The 24583-nt window shown below is 40.7% G+C and overlaps 1 protein-coding gene across 19 annotated transcripts in view; it reads right to left on the bottom strand.

Moving 5' to 3' along the window:
* Positions 1–24583, bottom strand: part of FOXP1 (forkhead box P1) — a 704299-nt gene that overhangs the window by 90443 nt on the left and 589273 nt on the right. For all 19 annotated transcript variants that reach the window (XM_069736485.1, XM_069736483.1, XM_069736488.1 and 16 more), the window contains one exon: positions 12732–12888. In XM_069736485.1, coding sequence (XP_069592586.1) covers positions 12732–12888 — 157 coding nt within the window. The remainder of the gene's footprint in view (positions 1–12731; positions 12889–24583) is intronic.

Raw genomic sequence — 24583 nt, 5'->3', positions numbered from 1 at the left:
CAGCCCTTCTCAAACAGTAATTAAATCAAAGAGTCAGTAAACAAAGCCCGAGCCATTTCCCCCCTACAAAGGATAATGAAATGCAACAATTCATTCTTTTCTGCAATGGTATTTGCTTAACTAAAAGCAGATTATTAATCTTAAAGGAGAGGGAAAAAAATACCATCAGCGAGGACCTTGTTGTATCTGAGGAAGGATTCTCATCAACATACAAATTATCTTTGTTTTAATAAAAACGTTCCCAAGAGTTACAGGACACAAGGATCTGGAGTGTATAATGGGAAGCGGTTCAATCAGATCCGCATCTGTCTCTTTAATGAATTAGCTTCTGCTTTCATTGGATGCAACAGGAGTTAAGCATGGGCATAACCTTTATTAACTCCTTCTATCCCGGGGGAGAAAACTGCCAATTAAAACTAAAAGCCCCCCTTACACATTAGATTCTATTCTTTACTGGCGGGATCTGCCAAAGAAAACAAGAGACACCCCATACCCATTTCTGTGGGACCAGAAGATGTGTAGGAGAGGTCTCCCGACTCTTCTGACTCTCCCCCAACAGATTATGTTGGAGTAGAAAATGATCGGGCTGTTGGAATTTCGACACTGGATCCTTTTTTTTCCAGGAGAGATATGTGGCTCCCAAAGCCGTTTGGCAGCAGCTTTCTCCTCTCTTCCTGTTGAAACCCCATGAATGCTGAGTTGAGCCTCACGCTAATGTGAAAGGTGAAGTCGGGAGAGGTAGCTGTTGGCTTATCTTATGTGTATTGCCAACGTGAGATTTCATTCTCCCAATGAATTTTGACATAGTCCATGTCAAAGGTTTCCAATCTGTGGTTCTCCAACTCCTACGAAACTCCCACCAGGTAGAGAGCCTCAGGTTGGAAGGCCCCAGTATAAATGATGACTCCACATCTGGCTTTGTCATCCACGATTATAACTAGTGTTATTAGTAATATTACTGGTTTCTTCTATAACCTGTAAACCTCAAAATAAAAAAAATAGCACCTCAACTATCCATAGGTTGGGTCAAGCTTATGGCACGATTTTAGGAAGAAAGCTCCTAAGTTTTTTCTAACCTTGGACAAACTCCCTTTAAAATGGGTTTTCCCATCTCATAGGGTGAAGGAATAAGAGTAGGATTTGCAATCAATTTATGATTACGGGGGGGATGACCTCGGCAGGCCTAACAGATCCTGACACATTGCCAAAGCAGGAAAAAATTAGAAGTGAGGTCCCAGTGGTCAGATACCGACTGATCATAAATTGAGGTCATACCCTACTGGAATGTTTTCAGTTTATAAAAAAGGAAAACCCTTTAAGGGTTGGACCTGTAACAGCTTTAAGAGAGCATCTCAAAGCGTTGGCCACTTGCTGTGGATTCCACCCCCTATGTATGTATCTGTACAACCCTGAAATACTTGGGCAGTACAGAGTCATCTGCTGCTGATGGGTCAGTGCCATCTATCTCTATCTCTTGGGTGCACTGCCTTTTACAACTGAGTCTCCACCATCTTAAAGAAGTTTAACGACTAAATAATATTGGATAAATGTATTATCAGTGTAAATCCAACTGCTGTGACCCTCACCAATTCCAAGAACAAAAGTCCCACAGCCCCCTGGGTGAATGGAGCATTAGTTTGCATGATCAGTAATCGGGACTGAAGGAGACAGCAGCTACATCAATCTAACAGAAGTGAATGGAGTGACGGTTGAGCATGCACACCATCGATCCTATCACACAGAGGACTTTGGGACCAGATTTTGTGATCTAAATGAATCCTAGTAGATAGACCCTCAGGGCATGAGTACAACGTTGGATAGCATGCTCAACCATTTTTCTAGTTACATCTGTCAAACTGAAGGCGGTAGCTGTGCCATCAGTCCTACAGAAGAGAGTGGAGTGACGGTTGTGCATGTGCACCATGGATCCAATCACTTTGGTGACTTTGATACCCTGTTCTTGGGATCTAAATGAATCCCAGCTATCAGACCAGCAGTGATCACAGATTTATTACCTATCCTGCGAGATACCCCTCTGCCAGCATTAATTTCTAGTGAACCATATCAATTATCTGCTTAGGCAATAGCTATTCTGCCTTTTTTGTGAATATTTGGAACACAACCAGTGGCCCAAGTAGAAAATTTTGGACCACCCAAAAAAAAGTCTGTAACAAGGCACCCACCTACCAAATGTTATTTATTATGCTGGTGCATAACTTGATGCTACTGGGCCCCAATTCAAACTTCCAACAGTTCCGTCAACTATCTCTGGTCTTCAATAGTATTGGTCTTCTCATGAAGGCCAAAAGGTACTTTTGAGTCCCCATAGACTCGAGGGCTCAAGTGTGACTGCAAACCCTGCACCCATAATAATTATACTCCTGCTGTCTTCTGTGACAGAGAGCCCCCTTATAGGCATGATAGCACAGGTGCCACCACTACCCTGGCATTCCTCAGCACAATTGCCATTAATACCTCTGCACCCCTAGACACCAAGCCACAGTTGCCACCACTACCTCTGTACCCCAAGGAACCAGAGCATAGGTGCCACCACTACCTCTGTACCCCAAGGAACCAGAGTATAGGTGCCACCACTACCTCTGTACCCCAAGGAACCAGAGCATAGGTGCCACCACTACCTCTGTACCCCAAGGAACCATAGCATAGGTGCCACCACTACCTCTGTACCCCCTAGGCACCAGGACATAGGTACCACCACTACTTCTGCACCCCTAGGCACCAAGGCATAGGTAACACCACTACTTCTGCACCACGGCATAGGTGTCACCATTACCTCTGCACCACTAGGCACCAGGGCATAGGTATCATAACTTCTGCATCCCTAGGCACCAGGGCATCAGTACCATCATTACCTCTGCACCACTATGCACCAGGGCATAGGAGCCATTATCTCTGCACCCCTACACACCAGGGCATAGGTGCCACTGTTACTTTTGCACCCCTATGCACCAGGGCATAGGTGCCACTGTTACTTTTGCACCCCTATGCACCAGGGCATAGGTGCCACCATTACCTCTGCACCCCTAGGCGCTTTCCCTTTCCAGTGCAAAAAGCAGAATATTGTGACAATGCGACGTCTTAATGAGAGACACATTTTTTTTTTGTGCCTGCGTTTTAAATGAAGACAAATAGCTTTGTTATGAAATACATTTCTTATTAATGGTGCGCAGACGTAAATTATGAATTCACATCGTCTCCTTGAAATGCTTTTCACTTTTTAACAGTCAAATTGATTACACTATGATTATTTCATTAACACACCTATCTCTCTCATTAATTTTGGTTTCTAGTTCTGCTCGGCTAATTGATGGATGTGTCTGCTGTAAAAAAAATACAGAACTTTCTCGAAAGCTCACCCCATTATTACTGTCAGGGCTCAGATCAATGCTAATGAGATCCAAGACAGAAGTAGAAAAAGGGTTTTTTTTAGGGAGGGGGGTCCTTAATCTGTAGAAGAAATATTGTCATTGACCAGTGAACACAGCAAGAGATCAGTGCACGGAATAATTACTACAGTTTATTTGTATTTTACTTTAGTTGACTGCCCATATTAATCCTCAAAAAATCCTGATTTTCACAACAGTAGTCTGCAAATTCTCAACAGAATTATTCATAATTCAAGAACTCATGAGACATAGTGACAAGATAGATAGATGATAGATAATAGATAAATAGGAGATAGCTAATAGATAGATGATAGATATATAAATGGGAGATAGATAGACGATAGATAGATAATAGATAAATAATAGGAGATAGATAGATAGATAGATAGATAGATAGATAGATAGATAGATAGATAGATAGATAGATAGATAGAGCAGCATTTGTTGGCAGCATGCGTCTGGTTCAGTTATCACAGTCACTCATGTACTGTACATGAGAGGGGCAACATTACACAATCCGCCTCAGGGCAATAATATGAGTAGTGTGCACCACATGTACAGACGGTACTTGCTACAGCTGTAGTTAGGGGTGTATACAAGAAACAAACTGTACACGGAGAGACCAAAACAGACAATTGATACTTAGTTACGAGAAGGAAGAAAGAGAATAGGAAATGAGAAAATTAAGGAAGGGAAAAGGAAGCAACAAACAACGCAAGCAAAAAGGAAGGAAAAGAAAGAACGTAAGAAAAAGTAAAGAACAATGAAGGGAAAAAGTAAAGGAAAAAAAAAAGAAGGAAGCAAGTGAAAATAAGGAAGAAAGAGAAAAGGGAAGCAAGGGAAAAAAGGAAGAAAGGGGAAGGAAGGGGAAGAAATGGAAAAAGGAAGGGACAGAAATTGAAAAAGGAAGGAAGGGAAAAAGGAAGGAAGGGAAAAGGGAAGGAAGGGAAAAAGGAAGGAAGGGAAAAAGGAAGGAAGGGAAAAAGGAAGGAAGGGAAAAGGGAAGGAAGGGAAAAAGGAAGGAATGGAAAAGGGAAGGAAGGGAAAAAAGGAAGGAAGGAAAACAGAAAGAAGGGACCAGGAAGGACAGGAAAAGGAAGAAAGAAAAATAAATATATTACCGTACATAGTTTTATAGATCGATAGGATTTCAAAAAGATAGATAATTTATACATCGGATTGCACTGAAGATAAATATGAAAATAGAGAAAGAAAAATCTTTCTATAGTTGGCACTAGAGACAAATCTCTTTCTTCTGAAGGAAAGCTAATTAGCATACCACTTCCCAGCATGCAATGCCAGTAACACCAGTTAGGCCTCCACAAAATAGACCAGAACCCCCAATACCAAATCCATTACTCCACAAATGTGACAAACAGCATTAAAAAAATCTCTCATAGGAAGAAATTGCCTTGAAGCAGCGGCGCAGCTCTGGGAGGTTCAGGGGTGGCAGTCACAGGCCTTGGTGCCCTATAATTAGTATCACAAATGGTACAAGGTAAGGGTAAGTTGCTTAACCAAATTTTGCATTGGGACCCAATGCTAAAAACAAAATAATAAAAACACCATAATTCTACGTCCCAGTATTCCTAGTTGTCTTCCTCTTACTCCGTATACCTTTAGTTGTGCAGACGATGCTTAGTCTTTTATTAGCAAATGCTAACTATACGTTGCAAGAATTTAAATCATGGCCCTTTCAAGATGCCACATTAAAAATAAAAGAGGCAGCTGAGGTTTTATTGATTCGGAACACATCATAAAAAAAAATAATGCCGGGGTTTTAAATTTAATTTTTTTCTTTTTTCATTGCGAATACAATGGACAGATAATCATCTCGACGTGATCAGCCAAACATCTTTACTTCTCTAAACTGTTAAAGATTTTAATTATACCGGCTTCGAAGAGCAGTGGTCTAATGAGGCAATAGACTCTAGAGAATGTAAGTGGCTAAGAAGTGTGAAATGAGGCTGATAGAATTTATTTTTTTTTTTTATTCACCGTGGATATTTTGCATATCAAAGAGGAGTAAATTATTGCACGACAGACCAATAACCTTCCCCGCCTTTGGGAGAAAAGCTGCATTAACCAAAACAGTTGGTCCTTCCCAAAAATAAACCCAAAAAACAAAATAAGGCCCTTTATAAAAATGTAAAAAAAATTCTAAAGTGTAACAATATTTGAACATTCTTGGCCATTAGTAGCAGCAGAGAATAGACACCTATTAATATATTTGGTGATATGATAGTTTCGAAATATATCATTTGGCCCCAGAGCCGGTTTCGGTCTCCCCCTCTGCCCTCCCTTTACTGACTCATCGCACATTTGAAAAATGCCAATTATATTTTGATAGATTTGGTACCAAATGAGTATTTAGCTATTAGACATATTCAATTATCACATGTCCTTTAAAATTAAACCCAGGAGACAAATTAAACAAAGAGAGGAAAGAAGAGAGAAAAAAAAAAAAAGGTTACGGCTCAACCCCGTGTTCCGTTTTTGCGGAGTGTAGGCTATTATTTTCCCGCACCTTGCAAAGTGACAGTGTAGGATATATTTTTAGCAGTCGCACATGACAGCACTGTCTACACACTAACAATTACTTCAGAACAGAGCTGACCCTTACTCCCCTGATTCTGCATTAAAACAATGGCGCATCCAATTGTCCTCTGATGCTAATATGTCGGCGTCTCTCGGCGTGTTTGCATTAAAGAGCGTCAAACGAAGGTGAGCCTTTTTTTTTTTTTTTTTTTTTTTATAATTTTTTTTTTTTTGCCCTGGTATTGAAAAGGAAATGCATCTATTAATTAGCCAAGCACTCCTTTGCAATATGAAATTGTAATATTCCTTTTCCATGCCAGTAGTAATGCCTCTCAAGTGTTGCAAAGGCACAAAGCCCCCTAAAATTCATCGGCTAATTAATTAAATCGCAAATTAATGCGCAGGCTGTAAATTCAGCCACTCGCAGGATGATAGTCTACTCCCCCCTCCCCATCCTGCGGGAGACGATGTCAGAGGAGGAGTTCTCCAAGATTCCGGGCTCGGAATTTTCAAAAGAATTTAAACAAATAACTTAATAAATAAACAAAAAAGAAAAGAACAGAACAAATCCTAACGCAACTGGATGCGAGAATCGCTACCGACCGGGACGGACTAGAGAAGAATCTTGACGTGAGATGTAAGAGGAGACGTGGAATGGAAGGAGACGTGTATACACTGCGCTTGTCAATACTGATACTGATCACTAAATAATAAAATGGCGGACGCAACGGGAAAGTGACAAGAGAAGGGAGGTTGATGGATCTGTAAAAAAAGAAAATCGGTTAATCACCAAGGAAAATTTAGCAGGAGCAAGTATACTCTACTTTCTCCGCTGCGGCTTCAAGACACGTAGCAAAAGACTTTTTTTTTGACGTTTTATTAAATATTAGTCACAGGCTTCTTTTTTTTGTTCCCGCCGCAATGTATTTTCAGGACAGTTCAGTTCTCTTCATTATGAAGGAAAATGCGGTCTTCGGTGTAAAAAATGTATGTTACGGGGACAGGTGACGGATTGCTCCTCGCAGAACTCAATTTCATAAAACCTAAGTATCAGCGGCTCTTAAGACAAACAAAGTCAACCTCGCTTTGTCCTTGTGCTTCCGGACCCAGGTGACCATGTTCAAACAAGCAGAAAGTTGATTTAACGCTCGTAATGACATCAGTTTCAAATTACTCTCCCAGGCCTAAGACTATATCTGTGTAGACGAGATCGCTGACCCTAATTTGAGAAAGGAACTGGCAATCAAATTCAAAGATTTTCGTATAAACCCGCCCCACGTGTCTTTTAAAAGGGGCAATAAGCCTCATAAAAGTCCAGCTGCTCATATCATTCACACATCTGGGTAGAAACGTTCTCAGACATTGAGATAAGTCAACAAGGCGTATGTAGAAATTAAGAGGCTTCATAGCAAAGGTTTGAATTGGGCTTCTGGCTGCTATTAATCAACCCAAAAGGTCCCTGCAACTGTACTGCGGGGAACCAATGGGAATAGCAGAGGGATCACCTACTTTCTAACCACTTAGATGCTATGGCTGCTGACAACCCCAAAATGTAAGGGGTTAATCTGCTGTGATCAGAACAAACTACAATCACAGGAGTTATTGGCGGGTTTCTGCACAGTAAAACAGCCGGCATCTGCTGGGCATGAGCCCAGTCCATAAAAATACTCCCAGCATCCAGCAAATATCTGGAGGAGTGGGCAGAAGTCATGGAGGGGGCATGGTCGCACAGCATTTAGCAATGGTCCCTGCAACCAAGCTGTATAGCAGTCACATGACCATCGACCGGAAGCCACTGGATGTCACATATAGTAGTCAGCATGTAGACGGTGACGGTCAATCTATTCAAATCATATCAATTATACACTGATTAGTTTATAAAATATCTCTGTAGCAGATGAAGCTTCATTTTTCTGGTATATAACTCAAAATTCCTTGTGTGTAGACAGAGTTAATGGATTACATTTATTCTACTCGCAGTCACCACTAGGGGGAGCATAAGACCTTACTGCATACAGATTATACATTCAACTTCATAGTAACAATGTATGCGGTACGATCCTGAGCTCCCCCTAGTGGTGGCTGCAGGTATTTTTTTGTTGGTAGCCAGAATGTTATAATTTACCTCTATGTCTATGTAGGGCAAATGGAGTTCTGTATATGAAAAATAGATCCCCAACCACTCTAAAAATATATATTTTATGAAACTATTCTGGAAAAAAAAGTTTTGACTTTGTATTTGGTTTTGCTAAAACAAAATGATGTTATCTTGTGGACATCCATTTTAAAGGGACATTGATATTGATAGCCTATTCTTAGAATAGGTTCGATATCAGATCGGTGAATTCCGAAAGTCAACCCATTCACCGATAGGCTGTTAAAAGGTCTCAAAGGCTGAGCAAAAAAAAAAAATGTACAGAACAGGAACATTGTAGCCTCTGCAGAGAGGCCGTTCTCAGGTTATGCAGATCAGTTCCCATTGAAGTGAATGGGACCTGAGCTTCTGTACCCAAAAATGGCCATACATGATTTCTGGCCTGGTGACTTGGAGCCTAAGGGTACTTTGACATGAAAATTCATTTTTAACACAATGCAGCAGGAGAGTAGCCTACTATGTATGTTGACTTTGTATGAGTAGTGGAGATCTTTATCATCAACTGTGAAAAATAGATTTGTAAAGGCACATTTGAAAGCTAGGTGGTCTACAAATATTACACACTTATGCATAGTGAAGTCCTGTGCCTTGTAGAACAATCGCTCCGGCATGCTCATTCATCAATAGATGCATTACTGTATAAGGGAAATCAATAGCGGTATTTTACAGCCACATTATCCTGCACGGTGACACATCTCTTATTGGCAAACAGCTGTAATTTGTAAGACACTGTTAGGACAAATTCTCTCCATTATAATAAATATGTCATTGACATCAGTGCAACAAACTCAAAATGTAAGGGACCTGTCAGCCTGAAACCAAAAACCTGCAGCGCAAAGAGAGTTTTCTGCTTTTTATACAATCTAATAGGCGATTCAGACATTACAAGTAAATGTACTTAAAGATAATTTGTCACTTGGTAAAAAAAAAAAAAAAAAAATCGGAGTTTAATACCAAGTAAAAATTCCTGAGTTCCTGATTCTCACAATCTTTTCCGTTTTGCGCTGCGTCGCTCCATTGCAGAGATATTCACATTTGTGTTTTAGGAGTGCAGTATGTGAAATCTCTGCTATGCAGTCAATCTGGGCATTTGTTCATAATCTTCTCTGTGGCTGGGCACTTTCAGCCCTCCCTCCCAGATGCTGCCAATCACAGTTGATTTAGATTAGCTGTGGAGCGGTGATTGGCAACTTTTGGAGGGGCGGGTTGATGGCGCACTCCCCCTAGAGAAGACTCTAAAGAAATACCCAGTTAGACTTCAAAGCAGTGATTTCACATACGGTACTTCAGCCCATAAGAAACAAATATACGGTAAATATTTCTGCAATGGAGTGGCGCAGCGCAAAACGGAAAAAAGCGGCAGAACCAGGAGAACTCAAGGAATTTTACAAGGCATTTAGCTCAAAATTTTTGAGCAAAGTGACAGGTCCTCCTTAAAGGGAAGCTATCATCAGAAAGTGACCTATTGTTTAAATCTGGTTTTTGTGTTACAGGTTTTGTTTTTTTTTTGCAATGTTATTTCTTCATATCACTATATTTATTCAAAAAAATAGCACTCTTACATTTTAAACTTCCACTTCCTGTCCTTTTCAAGAAGAGTTTCAGAGGCAGAATTACAACAACAGGTAATATCTCTATACACAGTTGAAAACAAAGGATCTATCAATCTCAATAAAAAATATCATAGCAGACCCTGTTCCTTTCAAATAGAGTTGTCCAGTAGTGGACAATCCCTTTAAGGAGGAGTTGTCAAAGCCAGAAGACCCCAACAACTTCTCCTTCTATATCAGTTTGTGCACAAATTGCAGCCTTTTCAGGGCTTCTTCGTCAGAGTGTTCATTTTCCTGATGCTCACAATCTCATCCAAGTCTTCTCTGGGAAGCCAAAATTTATGAATGATGTAAAAAAGCTCTTTAAAATTTAAACACATGTCCTCTATTACTTTACAGATAGAAATGAGCAAATCTGCCACAGTTGCCAGCCAATTTGTGCTTAGAGCTACCCGCTAATGCAGACCACCATCCCTGTGTAGACCATGGGTCAGTAGTTCTCTGCGAATCGACAAAAAAAAGCCACGTGTCTTCAATTTTCAAAGGATAGGCAAAGTATAATTTTTATAGAGTACTGTACTTAAAATACTGTAGTGAAACAATATCCTAATCTCCAACACATGGTAAACCATAGAGAATGCCGGAGAGGGAGAGTTTCTCATTGGGAACAATGGGAAAAAATAGGAGGTGTACGAAAAGGGCTCTGTGGTAATAAAGCAGAAGTCCTGAGTACACCATACAAGGTTGTGCTGTATGGACTTTCTGAGCGCTCGTAAAACAAATCCGATTCCTTTGGGGTTCAAAAGGCATAGAAGAGCATGGGATTCGCTCAGAGGCTCTATGGCAATAATCAAAGTGAGCCCCCCAATCCTAGTGATTGCTACGGATGAACTGTTGCACCATCTACACATGCCAGCAACCAATAGCTTTTTAAAGGGGTATTTAGTCCATATGAGGCATCACCAATCCACTAGATAGGTGATATTTGTTTGATTGGTGCATGTCTTTCCAGTGGGACCTTCCTTGCATCCCTTGTTTTTGCCTTGTCCCTCCATTGCCCACATACAGTTCTGAAGATAAGGGAATGCGAGTGCAGTTCTGGCGATCATTAGAGGTCTCCACCCCAACTAAACAATTGCCATCTATCCAATGGAAAGGGGATAATACCTTTGTACCAAAATAACCCTTTAATCACCACTTTGAATACTCTGTAGCATCCGATCAACTAAAAATAGTAGGACACAGAAGGATAGGTAAAGCCATGGGCACTTGCCCACTAGGAAAAAACATTAAAGATACCCATCACGAGAGACATTTGGGAAAAGCCTTGACTGATGTAGATTGGGGACTTGTCTGGAAGAGAGCAGCTATATCGGCATCTTGTGTCACATACAAAGAAAACCAGTACAAGATCCTTCATTTCTGGTAATCACACACCTGAATTCTTACATAGGCTGGACCCGTCAATTTCTCCCCTCTGTTGGAGATGCAACGTTTTCGGGAGGATCAATCTTTCACATATTCTGGAATTACTCACTGATTAACCCATATTGGAAGCAGGTGCAGGGATTGATAAGCCAGGTCTAGGATTTGACGTTGCCTCTGGACTCCCAGATTTTTCTCCTTAAGATGTTCCCACCTTCCCTAACAAAAAAAGACTAGGCTCCTCTTACACGTCTTGATGGCCGCCAGATGTTTGGTGGCGTCCCATTGGAAGCAAACTTATCCCCCCATCTACACTTGACTTATATGCCAGAATTAATGATGTTAGAAATTTTGAATACCACGCAGCCCTGCATAATAACACAATTGATAGATTTGATTCTATCTACTTTGCTTGGGACTTTTTTTTGGGCCTCAATAACCCAATTCTCCAGACTATATAGCCACTCCCAGTCTTCCCTTTCTGATTTTCAGATACCACCCCCCCCCCCCCCTTGTTAATCTCCTGTCTGTATGGTTGGTCCCACACTTTTGAGTATACCGATTCATGTATACAATGGTTGAACATTCTGCTGTTATATCATTCGCTATAATGCCACCTAATATAATATCGGTAACATCCTACTGGTTCATTGATTTGACAATTTATTGTTTGACTCTGTTTTCTATAAGAGAATGTCGATATTCATGTTATATGTTAATCACTTTGGAAATGTTTATTTTCAATAAAAATTGACAATTATAAAAAAAAAAAAAAGATACCCATCAAGAGAATTCTGATTTTACAGAAATGGTATCCAAAATGCAGTCAACAACCATTATAGTGATGTTCATGGGATCAAAAAGGTTGGCTCCAGCCAATGGAAACTTGTTCCATCGGGTGCTTTAGATTTCTGTAACACTCATCATACGGATTAGATAAATCTCAACTGAACCTGGTCAGAATCGGCTTACCCGCCTTCAAAGCATATTTTGGGGTAAAAAAAGTTTCTTCAAACTAGTACCTGTGAGAAAAGCCCCTCTACCTACTAAAAAAACATGCCCATTCAGTGGAGCCAAGCGTGCCGGTTTATCGTGGACCCTGGAGGAATAGCTGGTTTGGCAACAGGTTGCGTTAAGTGTCTGGCCACCAACACTTGCAACACAAAATGAAATATTGTATGAAAACATACATATGTAGATCGTTCTGATCAGATCTCTTGCAATCTTGGCTTAAGTGAACGGTCACCCAAGAGTCAATTTGACCAACAGCTATTCCATCTCCCGCCATTCCTATACACATGCATTCTCAACTCGGCAGAGAGTTCATATGCTATCGGGGTGACTTATCTCAAGGTATGGACAAAAGGATTGACCATGTTGAAATTCGACATGCTCAATCTTTAATACCAGTGGCCGGTCTTGTTGGCTAGCATTCATCCAAGCCTTAAAAAAATCTATAAAAAAAGATCCATCACCAATTTCTGACCGGATGACCATCAGTCAATTGTTCAGTATAGACTTCACTACAAGTGGGGATAAATCGTACAGGTGCTCTTCTACACGACCATCACTGGGTAGAAGACTATTAAATTGGTTGAGACAGACTGTCAAGAAACACAATTAAGACAAAAAAAAAAGCTCTTCAGTTGTACCAACCTTGCGCGAGAGGTTGCAGTGGAAGGGTGGGCTGTCCGGGTTGGATTGAAAGGAGACCTTGACGCTGCAGAGTCAAGAGGTGCTGCTGCTGCAGCTGTTGCATTTGTAGAAGCTGTTGTTGAAATGCCAACTGCTGCGTCGCCACTTGCTGCTGTTGCTGTTATAAAAGGAAGCAGAAAATTAAACATGTAAGAGGTCTGCGTTCTGCGCGCTGCTGTAGAGATCCAGAGATCAATGGGGGACTTTCAATTCAAAGTGCCTCTGTTTATCTAGGTTACGCTTCTATAGAGTGTAGACACGTCTAATCTAGATTATTCTGCAGTTTTAAGCAACGGAGAGGGGGTAGACCTTTGGCAACCCAGCTGTCATTGAATTGAAGCTCCCAACATGCTTCAGCAACAGGCAAGAGATGACGGAGAAGACAGGACTATGGGAATTATGGTTCAGAAAAGCTATTGCATATACAGTATATATTCTGCAGTTAGAGGGGAAAAAACAATCCTGATACATTTATGTATGTCTATACAATTGTAGACAATTTATTAACACTTTACTTTTTAAAGCATAGAATTGGTAAATGCACACATTATTCTTAGCAATGACAACAATTTTGTGAGTGACCAGTCGTCTACTGATTACCGAGCACATACATATACCTGATATCTGACAAGGGAGATTGGAGATTGCATCATGAAATGCTGATTTTTGGTTTTCTAATTTGTATAAACACATCCCCATCCAAGCAGAGTACACCACATTTGCATCCCCTGAATGTGCATTTAGTTGCCAAGGTTAAAGGTCTTCCTACACGATAGACAGCCATCTTTCCCAACTTCTCCATACACTAGAGCACTTGCTATGCCAATCGCTCCTGTGTTCTCTACAAGAGAGCCACTGCGACTCCTCTAAGGCTGGCTTATCCCACTGAGAACAAAAATGATTGGCAGTCCGAGATCAGACATAGCAGAACCTTATCTCCCTCAACATCATGTGCAGATATAGACGGGTTCGGCCAACGTTAATCTAATGTGTAAGGGGGCCTTCTGATGATTCAGCACCTTGGGGTAAAAAAAAAGTAATAAACATTAGGGGAACACTGATCAGGTTTTTGGTTTTCTGGGAAACATTGTCAACTCTTCCAAGAGTCTTCAAACGTTCCAAGAGAGTTGTCAGATCATTATGGTTATTTGATCGTTGGTCGGTCAGATTGGATGGACCAGGTTTACACTGATGATGCAACCAGTGTGTCTATAGTCCATGTGGTTGGACATGCATCTATTGAACATTTATTCCTATCCCAGATGGGAACATGGTTTTTAAAGCAGAGTTTTCTGATGCATTTTTTTTGTAGCAAAGAAAACCTTGAATCCTTACAACCACCCCACCCCAACTGTACAAGTGTCGCCAACTTCCAAAGAGTACCTAACTAAAGGTCCCCTTACACATTGGACCTACTGATATCGGAGGCATCGGCCAACAGTCTAATGTGTATGGAGGCCTCCCGGTTCTTACCGGACAGATGATGTCGGGGAGATAAAGATGGGGCACTTTAAATTTTAACTCCAGACCGTTTTGTTCTTTGAGACATAAGCCATTGCCAGTGACGTCTGTCAGCGGTCTTCTCTGCTATCCCTTTAAAAAAACACTTCAACCCTCGGCCAGGCTGAATGTTACTGTATATGAGGGAGTTAAGAGAGATAGCTAAAGACCAAATGGGCGCTATACCGTCAGATATCATATGTGTATTGCCAGCTTATAGGGCAGCCATCAACGGAAAATTACCAATTGTTTAACAAAGGTTTTTGTGTTCAATGTATCATTTAAAAACATTTATATATTTTTTAATAAAGGCTTATTTTTGGCTCTCACTTCCTGTTTCAGGAAATAACACATGAACAGTAGCCACATGGGGCTGACCCTATCTTTTGTATTGAAGAATCCAATGAGCATGTTCAAAGGTCAATGTAAAGCAGGTGGAGACGTGGCGTCGTCTATTGTGATTGGTGGATTCTGTGTCCCGCCTTTGCTGACAAGGAGTCTGCTGAAAACTCTTCCTGAAAGATCGGGAAGATAGAGACTATAAAAGCTCTAGCTGCTAGTGTGAAAATTTCACCTTATAATGAGGTTATGCAAAAGGACATTGCGAAGAAATAGGGAGCAGGGGGAGATGTGGTGGATCCAGTGTCCTGACTCTGCTGATAAGGAGCCCGCTGAAAACTCTTCCTGAAAGATCAGGAAATTAGAGACTGTACAAATCTTAGCAGCCAGTGTGAAAAGTGAAAGATTATTAAATTTCATAATGTATTTTTAAGTTTTTTTTCAACATTTATAAAAAAAAAAAATCTGACTTAAATAGGACATTTTCTGATGATAGTTTCCCTTGAACTTCTCAGAAACACCAAGGTTGGAAAACTCTGACCTGCGGGAGAAAGAGAACATGCCAACCTTGACGTGCGGCAGCTCAACTTCAGGAAGTTGGAGTGCAAAGTGGTCTGTTAATATTGCGGCACAATGAGAAATCCATCCGAGGACGCAACGAATCAATAATTACCGCACGCAATGAGAAAAAAAAGCTTTAAGGTGAATATTAATAATCCAGGTAAGGTGGAAGTGAACTATTACTTTTTTTTGGCCTCTATCTTTGCTTATACCAAACGCCCCTTTTACCCTTCTAAAACTAATACATGAAAAAAAGAATCCTATAACTGGCTACTTTGAAATCATTAATTATATTCAGCGCAAGAGACGTAGCCGCCTGTCTCCGCTGGGATTCGAACCGTGAACCTTGGAGGTGTTAAGTGAACACGCTGCTTTTCTCAGCACACCGCCCGAGATGCTTTTAAGTACTCTGTTTATCACTTCTGACATAAATAAATGAGAAAAAAATCAGACCTTTGAAGAAGAAAAACTTCATCTAATATTGTTAATTAGCCATGACAAACGATGAAATAACATTGTAAATCTTTCATAGAAACAGCGACTCGATTTTAATTACACACATTCATAATTTAGCAAACAACATCTTACTTGAGCAGGCGAGTGCACTACTCCAGGCTCTAGACAGATGCAATGACTACCGCTAAGTAGAGTTTCCATTCTCGATTTGCCTCTTTTTTGTTCCCTTTGTTCAGCGAGGACACCCAGGCGAGGTATTTTACTTGATAAGTATCTTTTTAAAGTTATTTATTGAACAATGGGAGGATGACAAAAAAAAAAAACTTTTGTTGTCTCAAACATCAACACATTGCACCAGTGTCGGGCTTTCTTTTTTTTTTTTTCTCCCATTGTGCCAGCCATAAGAGAAGAAAAAAAAGCAAAAGAAAAAAACTCACAACATAATAATACTGTAGATTTCCTCCGTAATTATTCCAGGAGATAGAGAGATAACGTTGTGCAGTTGTACAATAAATAGAAGGAAATTATCTAATATCCCCGATCTGCTGGGAATAATATCAAGGTGGAGATCTTATACACTCCACGCAGATCTGCCAGGAGAAAGCAGATTAACTGTTTAGACGACTGCCGGAGTGTTTAGAAGGTGACTCGAAAGTAGATTTTGGAAAGCTTTTGGATGAAGAAGAATCAATGTTTTGAATTCCCTGAGTGTCTGAAGTGGGTGGTGAAAGAAAATGTCTGCTTGTGTCCAGAACAGCGGCCCTCGTGTCTACGGGTTGAGTCTGGAGTTACAATTCGATTGGGCTCTGTTCACAAATGCGTTGACTCCTCAATGGCCATGGCTCTAGCCAAAATTACTAGACAAAAATAGAGTAGAACAACGTGCTTTACAAATTTTTCTCCAGAAAATGATGGACACCATGGCGGAAACTCAATAGATCCCATTAGACAACAGGACAGAACCTCAACAGACAACAGGACAGAAACTCAGTAGACCCCATTAGACACAAGGACAGAACGTCAACAGACCCCATTAGACACCATGATGGAAACTCAATAGACCCCATTAGACACCAGGACAGAACCTCAACAGACCCCATTAGACACCATGAATGGAAACTCAGCAGACTCCATTAGATACCAGGACAGAACCTCAACAAACCGCTTTAGACCCCATGACCGAAACTCAGTAGACCCCAATTAGACACCATGACAAACTCAGTAGACCCCATTAGACACTATGAATGGAAACTCAGTAGATTCCATTAGATACCAGGACAGAACCTGAACAAACCCATTAGATGCCATGATGGAAACTCAGACCCAATTAGACACCAGGAAGGAACCTCTCTCAATAGATCCCATTAGAATCAAGGAAGGAACCTCAACAGACTTCTTTAGACACCATGACGGAAGCTGAACACAGCCCATTAGGGTCAATAGTAGCCTGTGAGGCACCTTTGGTGTCCATCATGTAAAAGGAGCAATTTGGCTATTCTCACATCTACATTAGGAGGTGAGCGGTATCAGTAATGTCATGTCTACAGATATCACCAGCTGGCGAATAATTGTAGACATGACGTCACGGGCCCCTCTCATCTGCCGATGTAGATGCGAGCAGACCCAGATTATAATCTTATGATCTTGTGCATAACAATGGGAATTATTAACGTAGAGTCTTATACACGGGAATGGATCTAAGTTGCAGCGACCAGGCAGAGTGTATGGTCAGGAATGGCGCTGATTCTATAAAGCCAATTTAAGGCCATGTTCACATATCCATTGGTTATATCAGTTTTTGGATCCATTTTTGGGATGACAAAAATGGAAAAAATATGTTACAGTACAAGATCCATTCATTTGAATGGGGCACAAATGTCCTAAAAATGTCTTTAGGTTTTTGGATGGATTGCAGCCAAACAAGTCTGCAGAACTTTTTATTGTCTGGCCACAACTTTTCTAACATTGAAGCCTATGAGATGTTGTTCATCTGTTATGTCATCCATTAATGGATCCATTTTTACATACTGCAACCAGCACTGAATACCTCAGGGACACCACTAGAAATAAATGGATCCAATATATATGAAACAAAAACTGATGCAAAATGGAAAGTGTGCATGAGTTTTTATTCCATTTCATTTTTTTTTTAAGCTGGATCCATTATAAAGGGATGACAACTGGACATGTGGACAGAGCCTAAGAACAAGAAGTGGCCTGTTGACAAGTATGGCGGGGTGGTGAACATAGATCGGGGGCCGCTTCACTGGCAGCATGTTCTGGCACCGTTTGGGGAAGTAACAGAAGAGCGAAAATCTTCTCGTTGGTGTCTGGCTTTGCAGCTCGTAGTAGATGTACAGGGGATACAATTCCTTTGGATTATCCTCTGTGGATTTTACCTGTGCACATCCAACCACCCCAGTGGATTTTACGATCCATTTTTTCACCCCTTGTAATGTAGCATGGGTGAAATCTGCAAATCTGTGGCACATTTTTGCACCAACTGAATATTCCAATATCTTAGACTACGGACAAGTGTGTTACTGCATCAAGGAATGACTTAACATTTTTAGGGGACTCTAAAGTGCTCAATATTTTGGAACTCTTCTTCACTGTGGCCGAATGGGGCTCTACACAGGGTACTAACTCAACAAGGGTTTTGGAGAGATGTTGACGGATACGTGACCACCTGCATGAAAAGGAAGCCGTAGATACTGTTCATAGGATGAATAGATTTCTAAGTTAAACCTGGACAAAAAAAATCCGACAAACTTCGTAGACATGAGGCGCGTGAAGTTCTCCCTCCCTATAACTCTTCTGTCTGATCCTATCAAATAAGGTCGGATATCTTTAGAAACTCTTGTACATTTCAATGGAGATGAATAAATAGTCCCAAACCCAGCTGCTTATAAACCGCGCAGCCATGAAAAGGACTAAGTTAATTCCGAGGAGGCTACTCGAAATAAGTGTGTAAAATGTAATAAGAGGCACATATGACAAATGGGGAAAGAGCGCAGGAGACGATTTGGGTCACTGATACGATAAGGATGATGTATGGATCTATGAATGTATATGTATTGCACTTTATAAACACTTCCATTGTCTAAGAGGACAAAATTCATATGTAAATTGAAAGAACCAAAAGCGGTAATCTGTTTTTCAAGCTGAAGACCACAATTCTCCGCTAGATCGGGCAGTCTCCAGCTTCTGTAGAGCAGAACATAGAAACTAAGATTTACTGTATTTTCCAGCGGGATGGAAAATTAGATTGAAAAGTTGGAAAATCTCAGATCTGGACATTTATGGCCACTGATTGCATCACCACCGGTTGCATAAAGAAGGGTTTATAATGATGCAAATATAATTTATAGGGTTGGGTGTTGACTGTAAAAAACACACATGAAGAATGTTAACCAATGGTGCAATCGATGGAAAATCATACCTACAGATGTTTCAACTGTCTGGACGCCATTCTGGTCTATAGAAGTGGATAGATGATAATTGTTAGATCAGTGTGGGCTCCAAAAATAACACAATAAGGGACTTATTCTTCACTGGCTCCAAGATCACGTCCAGGAGGAGTGGAAAGGATCAGTGTGTCATGCATTCGTTCTGATGCATCATTCAAAGATAGCCAAGCACGGTGCTGCGCTCGACCGTCTACGGTGCCATAATGGAGAAAAAATGCCGCATGTGTGATCAACTAATCCATGCAATTCCTCCTGGGAGCAGTCTTGGGGGAAAAGGGAGAATAGGTGGCGACTTGTGATGAGCGAGCTTGGATATCGTCTTATCCAAGCATACTTGGGTGTAGTGATGAGTGAGTATACTCGTTGCTCGGGTTTTCCTGAGTACGCTCGGGTGGTCCCCGAGTATTTGAGACTGCTCGGAGATTTAGTTTCTGTCTCCATAGCTGCATGATATACGGCTGCTAGCCAGCCTAAGTACGTAATGGGGGTTGCCTGGTTGCTAGGGAACCCCCACATGTATTCAAGCTGTCTAGCAGCTGGAAATTATGCAGCTACGGAGACAGAAACTAAATCTCTGAGCAGTCACAAATACTCGGAGACCACCCGAGCGTACTCAGGAAAACCCGAGCAACGAGTATACTCGCTCATCACTACTTGGGTGTTATCAGAGAATCTCGGGCATGCTCGAGTTATATGGTAATCCCCACATACATTGAGGCTGTCTAAAAGCTGCAAATCATGCAGCCTTGGGGACTCAAACATATTATTCGAGCACACACACAAGATACTTGGATAACACCATATCCGAGCACGCTCGCTCATCACTAGTGGTGACAAGTCCCAAATTGTGGAGATCAATATTGGAGCTCAGTGGTGGGATCTAGAGCAATGTAATTTATGTAGACAAGATTCATCTTTTAAAAGGAGGGAATCCAAAGGAAAAATCAATGGAATACATTAATAAGGTCAAAAATGAATAGTTTTTGATCTTATTTTAATCCTGTTGCTCTCCTGAGTATTCTGTTTTTTTTTTTTTGCTTTTGAATCCACAATGCTTCCAGAGATATAGGCCTTTTTTCTTTGGATACACTTTACCAAGGGGGCAGTGCTCACTAGATCCTCTGGGGCATATTTTTAGGATCCACTGGGGCGTGTCTTTAGGATCCACTGGGGCGAGTCTTTAGGCTGCTCTGCATAGTTACCATGTGAGCAATGGTATGGCCTTTTTATTTAGTGCTACCATTGCTCACATGGTAACTATGCAAAGCAGCCTAAAGACTCGCCCCAGTGGATCCTAAAGACACGCCCCAGTGGATCCTAAAAATATGCCCCAGAGGATCTAGTGAGCACTGCCCCCTTGGTAAAGTGTATTCAAAGTAAAAAGGCCCTATCTCTGGAAATTTACGGTGGATTTGAAAAACAAAAAAAACGTGGAATACTTGAGAAATGTCGGGAATAAAAGAGGAGCAAAAACTGGATTATTTTTAACCCGGTGATTAGTCCTCTTTCTGGAGGGGGGTATAAAATTAGAGTTTCTTTTCCTAGCTTTTTTTCCCCAAGAAACAGCACCACTCTTGTCCATGGGCTAATATTGCCACCAACGCTTATCAGACTCTTAGGCCGAACCCAAATGTCTATATATTACGATCCTAGTACAGACCACAATACACGGACTGGCCACGGATCTCCTGACACGAAGTTGGCAACATGAGTCATTTTCTAAGTTTTAGAGCGGAAACTCTCCAAAAATCCTCTTCAAAAACTCAACAGTCCACAAATACTTGGAATTTCAGATCGGTCTATGCTCCAAAAACTCAAGTGTGAACACTCCCTCGGGCCACGTTCACACATTCAGTATTTGGTCAGTATTTTACATCAGGAAAAGCCAAAATCAGGAGTGAAACAATCAGAGAAAAAATCTAATAGAAACACGTCACCACTTCTGTATTTATCACCCACTCTTGGTTTTGGCTTACAAATGATGTACAATACTGACCAAATACTGAACGTGACCTTAGACAAAGTTTATAAAAAAAAAAAAAAAAAAAGAGTTAACAAAAAAAAAAAAAAGCAGGACCTCTAATCTTATACAAATCTTTATATTTCTATAAAATCTAAGCCCATTTATAGATTATATTTTAAGTAAAAGGCTTAAAAAGTCGAAATAAAACTTCAATTATAATAGCCACTTTGTACCGCTTTGAGAAAATTATAGGATTTTTTCGACTGTTACTTTCCAGGAGTCACAGAGTAACCATGATGTGTCAGGACTGTTGGACCATGAAGCTACAGCCTATAAAGCTACAGCCTGTAAAGCTACAGCCTATAAATATAAGTTGGTAATGTATCAAATCAATGAAAACAATTGTTATTATGTAGACAGTTGGCGCTAGATCCGAATAATGATAACACATTTTTCAGAACAGGAGACTCAGAAATGATCATGTGTCTGCTATCAGTACCGAGGTTAATACCGAGGCTTTCCACATTACTAAAAGGCAGGATATAAAAGTATACAGGACGCATTGTCCATGAAAGTTTAGAAGAATCTATGTTGCCAAACTGCGCTCCCCACCCAGTTACCAAACACAGGATACAAGTTTTTCTGTTTACTTCTCACAATTGAATGCTCACAAAAAAAGGTCTCTGCTCGGCTCTGTTGACAGGTCAGTAGCCAGTGTTAAAATACTGAAATATCCTGATAAAACTTGCAGTTCGGCTCCCCTCCCTTAAGCGCCTGTCAAAGGTCTGTTTTCCTTTCTTGGGTTACTCCCTACTGCCTAACATAAACTGTCATATTGCGAGAGGACAAAGTGGCGGGTTGTTCTTTGCTTTCTGATAACCTAGGTTGGAGTATTTCTATTTCATGTCGATGCTGTAATTTTCAAAAGGGCGGACTTCTTAAACGGTAGTGCATTCAGATCTTCTTAAAGGGAATGTATCACCTACATCATTCTTTTTATTAATTGGAAGCAGATATTGAAACATATACAGTTTTCTCATTCATATTAAATTAAAGGATTGTACTAATATATATATATATATATATATATATATATATATATATATATATATATATATATATATATATATATATATATATATATATATATATATATATATATATATATATATATATTCTGTATGGGGGCGGCCATGCTGCTTGAACTTCTGCTCTACTTTGTACAGAAATAGGTTTAACCACAGCCGTGGAACATGGGAACTGGTAGTCTGGAGATGACTTATTGAATTCTATGGGAAAGTGTTTTTGTGGATGTTTTTCCCAGCAATATGCGCTCCTGAAGGATGATGATGGAACTCGATATTCTGATTCAAGGATGATTTTTATTTCAAACTAAAATACAACCGGTTTCGACTTCGCTTATGAAAGCACTGTTCAGTGCGCTCATCAGTTCCCAGATCTTTTGCAGCAAACTGAGTGGAAAGAGGAATGGAGTGATCCATGGATTGGATCTATACACAGTATATCAAGACACCAAAAAGGTGAGTGGATTCACACTGAGTACACACCTTGGGAAACTAACTACTACACTCAGAAGTCTGCGCTTCCCATTTCTCTCCCTATAATCCCCTCTTGTTTTACATGGGAAAGTGTTTGTCAGCATGCTCTGGGACCTGTGCAGAGGTGATTGTGCAGGGAGTGGGAGGAGGCGCCATGTGAGATCACTGTTTTGTGAAAGGTGAAACCTGTGTAATGTGATACCTTATGTTGCAGTTATCAAAAACACATAAAACGTGAAAAATTATAATAAAGTTTAACGGCAATTAATTAAAATATATTTAGTATAAAAATCTGATTTAAACAACTTGTTTTTGGATTATACGTTTTAAGAGTAGCTTAAGAGAACTGTACCAAAGTTTGGACAGGGCATAGATTTTCAATAGCTAGTGGTCTGACCACTGGGACCACCACCAATCACAAGAACAGAGCTCGACAGAGCTACCCCTGAATGAAAAAGAGGTTGAGCATGTACACTTCCACTTACTCCATTTGGCTATTTCCAACAGTCTGATAGAGAATGAATGGAGCGGAGTTGTGCATGTTCGACCACTGCTTCATTCAGGCAGAGCTTTTCAGAACCTTGTCCCTGGGATTGTTGGGGATACCCCAACCGTAAGGCCGGGAAGTTATCCCCTATCCTATCGATAGAGGATAATTTCTACAATCCCTTTCACAGAAATGCCTTACAAAGCCTAAACTGAATTGTGCCGAGGGATTTGGACAACCCTCACCCCAACTCTCAAAAAATGAGGGGAGACTTCTTTTTGGTGGAAGATGTGGTATTGGCAAGTGACTATATACATGCTGCCTACAATGTCCTTCAATAGGTGTCCAAATAACTCTAGTCCATGGGCCTTGCTCTAGTTTAACCGAAAAGAGGTTCCAACAAGTTGATCTTTATTATGCAGCCATATAACAAAGGTCTGTGTAAAGTAGTCAAGGATATACTATATGCATACTTCAGGTAATGAAGTAAGTTATCTTCTCAAGTCCATGTGACTTCAATAGCTGTTGGCCGACAACTATATTTCCCGACTCCCTTATACACATGCGTGCTTGAGTTGGCATAGCGTTTGAGTGTTTTTCAAGGGTAGAAGAAAGTTAGTTGATGCCGGACTCCGCTTATTACCCCCTAAAGCCAAAGGATCAGGCAATAAATATTAACATGTTTGATGATCTGTCGGAGGAGAGTCAGGAGACCCTTATACACATTCACAGCTGAAATTAACCGGATCGTCTGACTTTTCGCTAAGGATGATGTAGGCCTTAAATCCCACAGCTTCTCACAAGCAAAAAAAATATGCTCAACAAGCTACATGAAAGACAAATAAAGCAAAGTCAACTAGGAAAGAAGAAAATTTGAGTCTCCATTCTTCCGGGTAAACTGGCCATCAATTAAAAATTCAAGGGAACTGCATATTTAACAATGGAGGTTAAGGAAAAGAGACCTGAAACACACTGCTAATTGGGCGAGAGTCCTTACAGCCAAACAACAAATATAGAAGCTAATTATCAACTATGACAGCTGCATGGTTTCCCCACTGTCTTCTCGTAGTCCTTGCTGATTCATCTTACTGTAAATGTACAATTGTAGGATAGACGCCGTTCCATGATGGACATGTCGGCTATCAGTGACTGTAATTCCCTAGTGCTCCCGGCACAGGAAAAGTAAGATGATAACAGAGGACTGTAAAGTATGGCTCTATAGATGTTGAAGGATGCATTTAATCAACTGCCTGCCCTGAACATGACAAGATGTAGGATAGATGCCGAAGACATCTGGAATATAAAGAGTCCTGGCTAGAATTTTCCTTTACCCTGGGTAAAGACTGCTGCCATGGCTCAGTACACAAGTAACCATGCTAAAGGACCCGATACACAATAGATAGCTGGCATCTGACTAACGGTTTGGCCAATCATTCGGCGGTGGCCATCTCTTCCGACTTCTCCATATAAGAGTCTGT

The sequence above is a fragment of the Ranitomeya imitator genome, chromosome 8 (genome assembly GCF_032444005.1).
Source record: "Ranitomeya imitator isolate aRanImi1 chromosome 8, aRanImi1.pri, whole genome shotgun sequence".
NCBI lineage: Eukaryota > Metazoa > Chordata > Amphibia > Anura > Dendrobatidae > Ranitomeya > Ranitomeya imitator.
The sequence above is the reverse complement of the archived record's forward strand: the minus strand, read 5'-3'. Positions and strand labels throughout refer to the sequence as shown.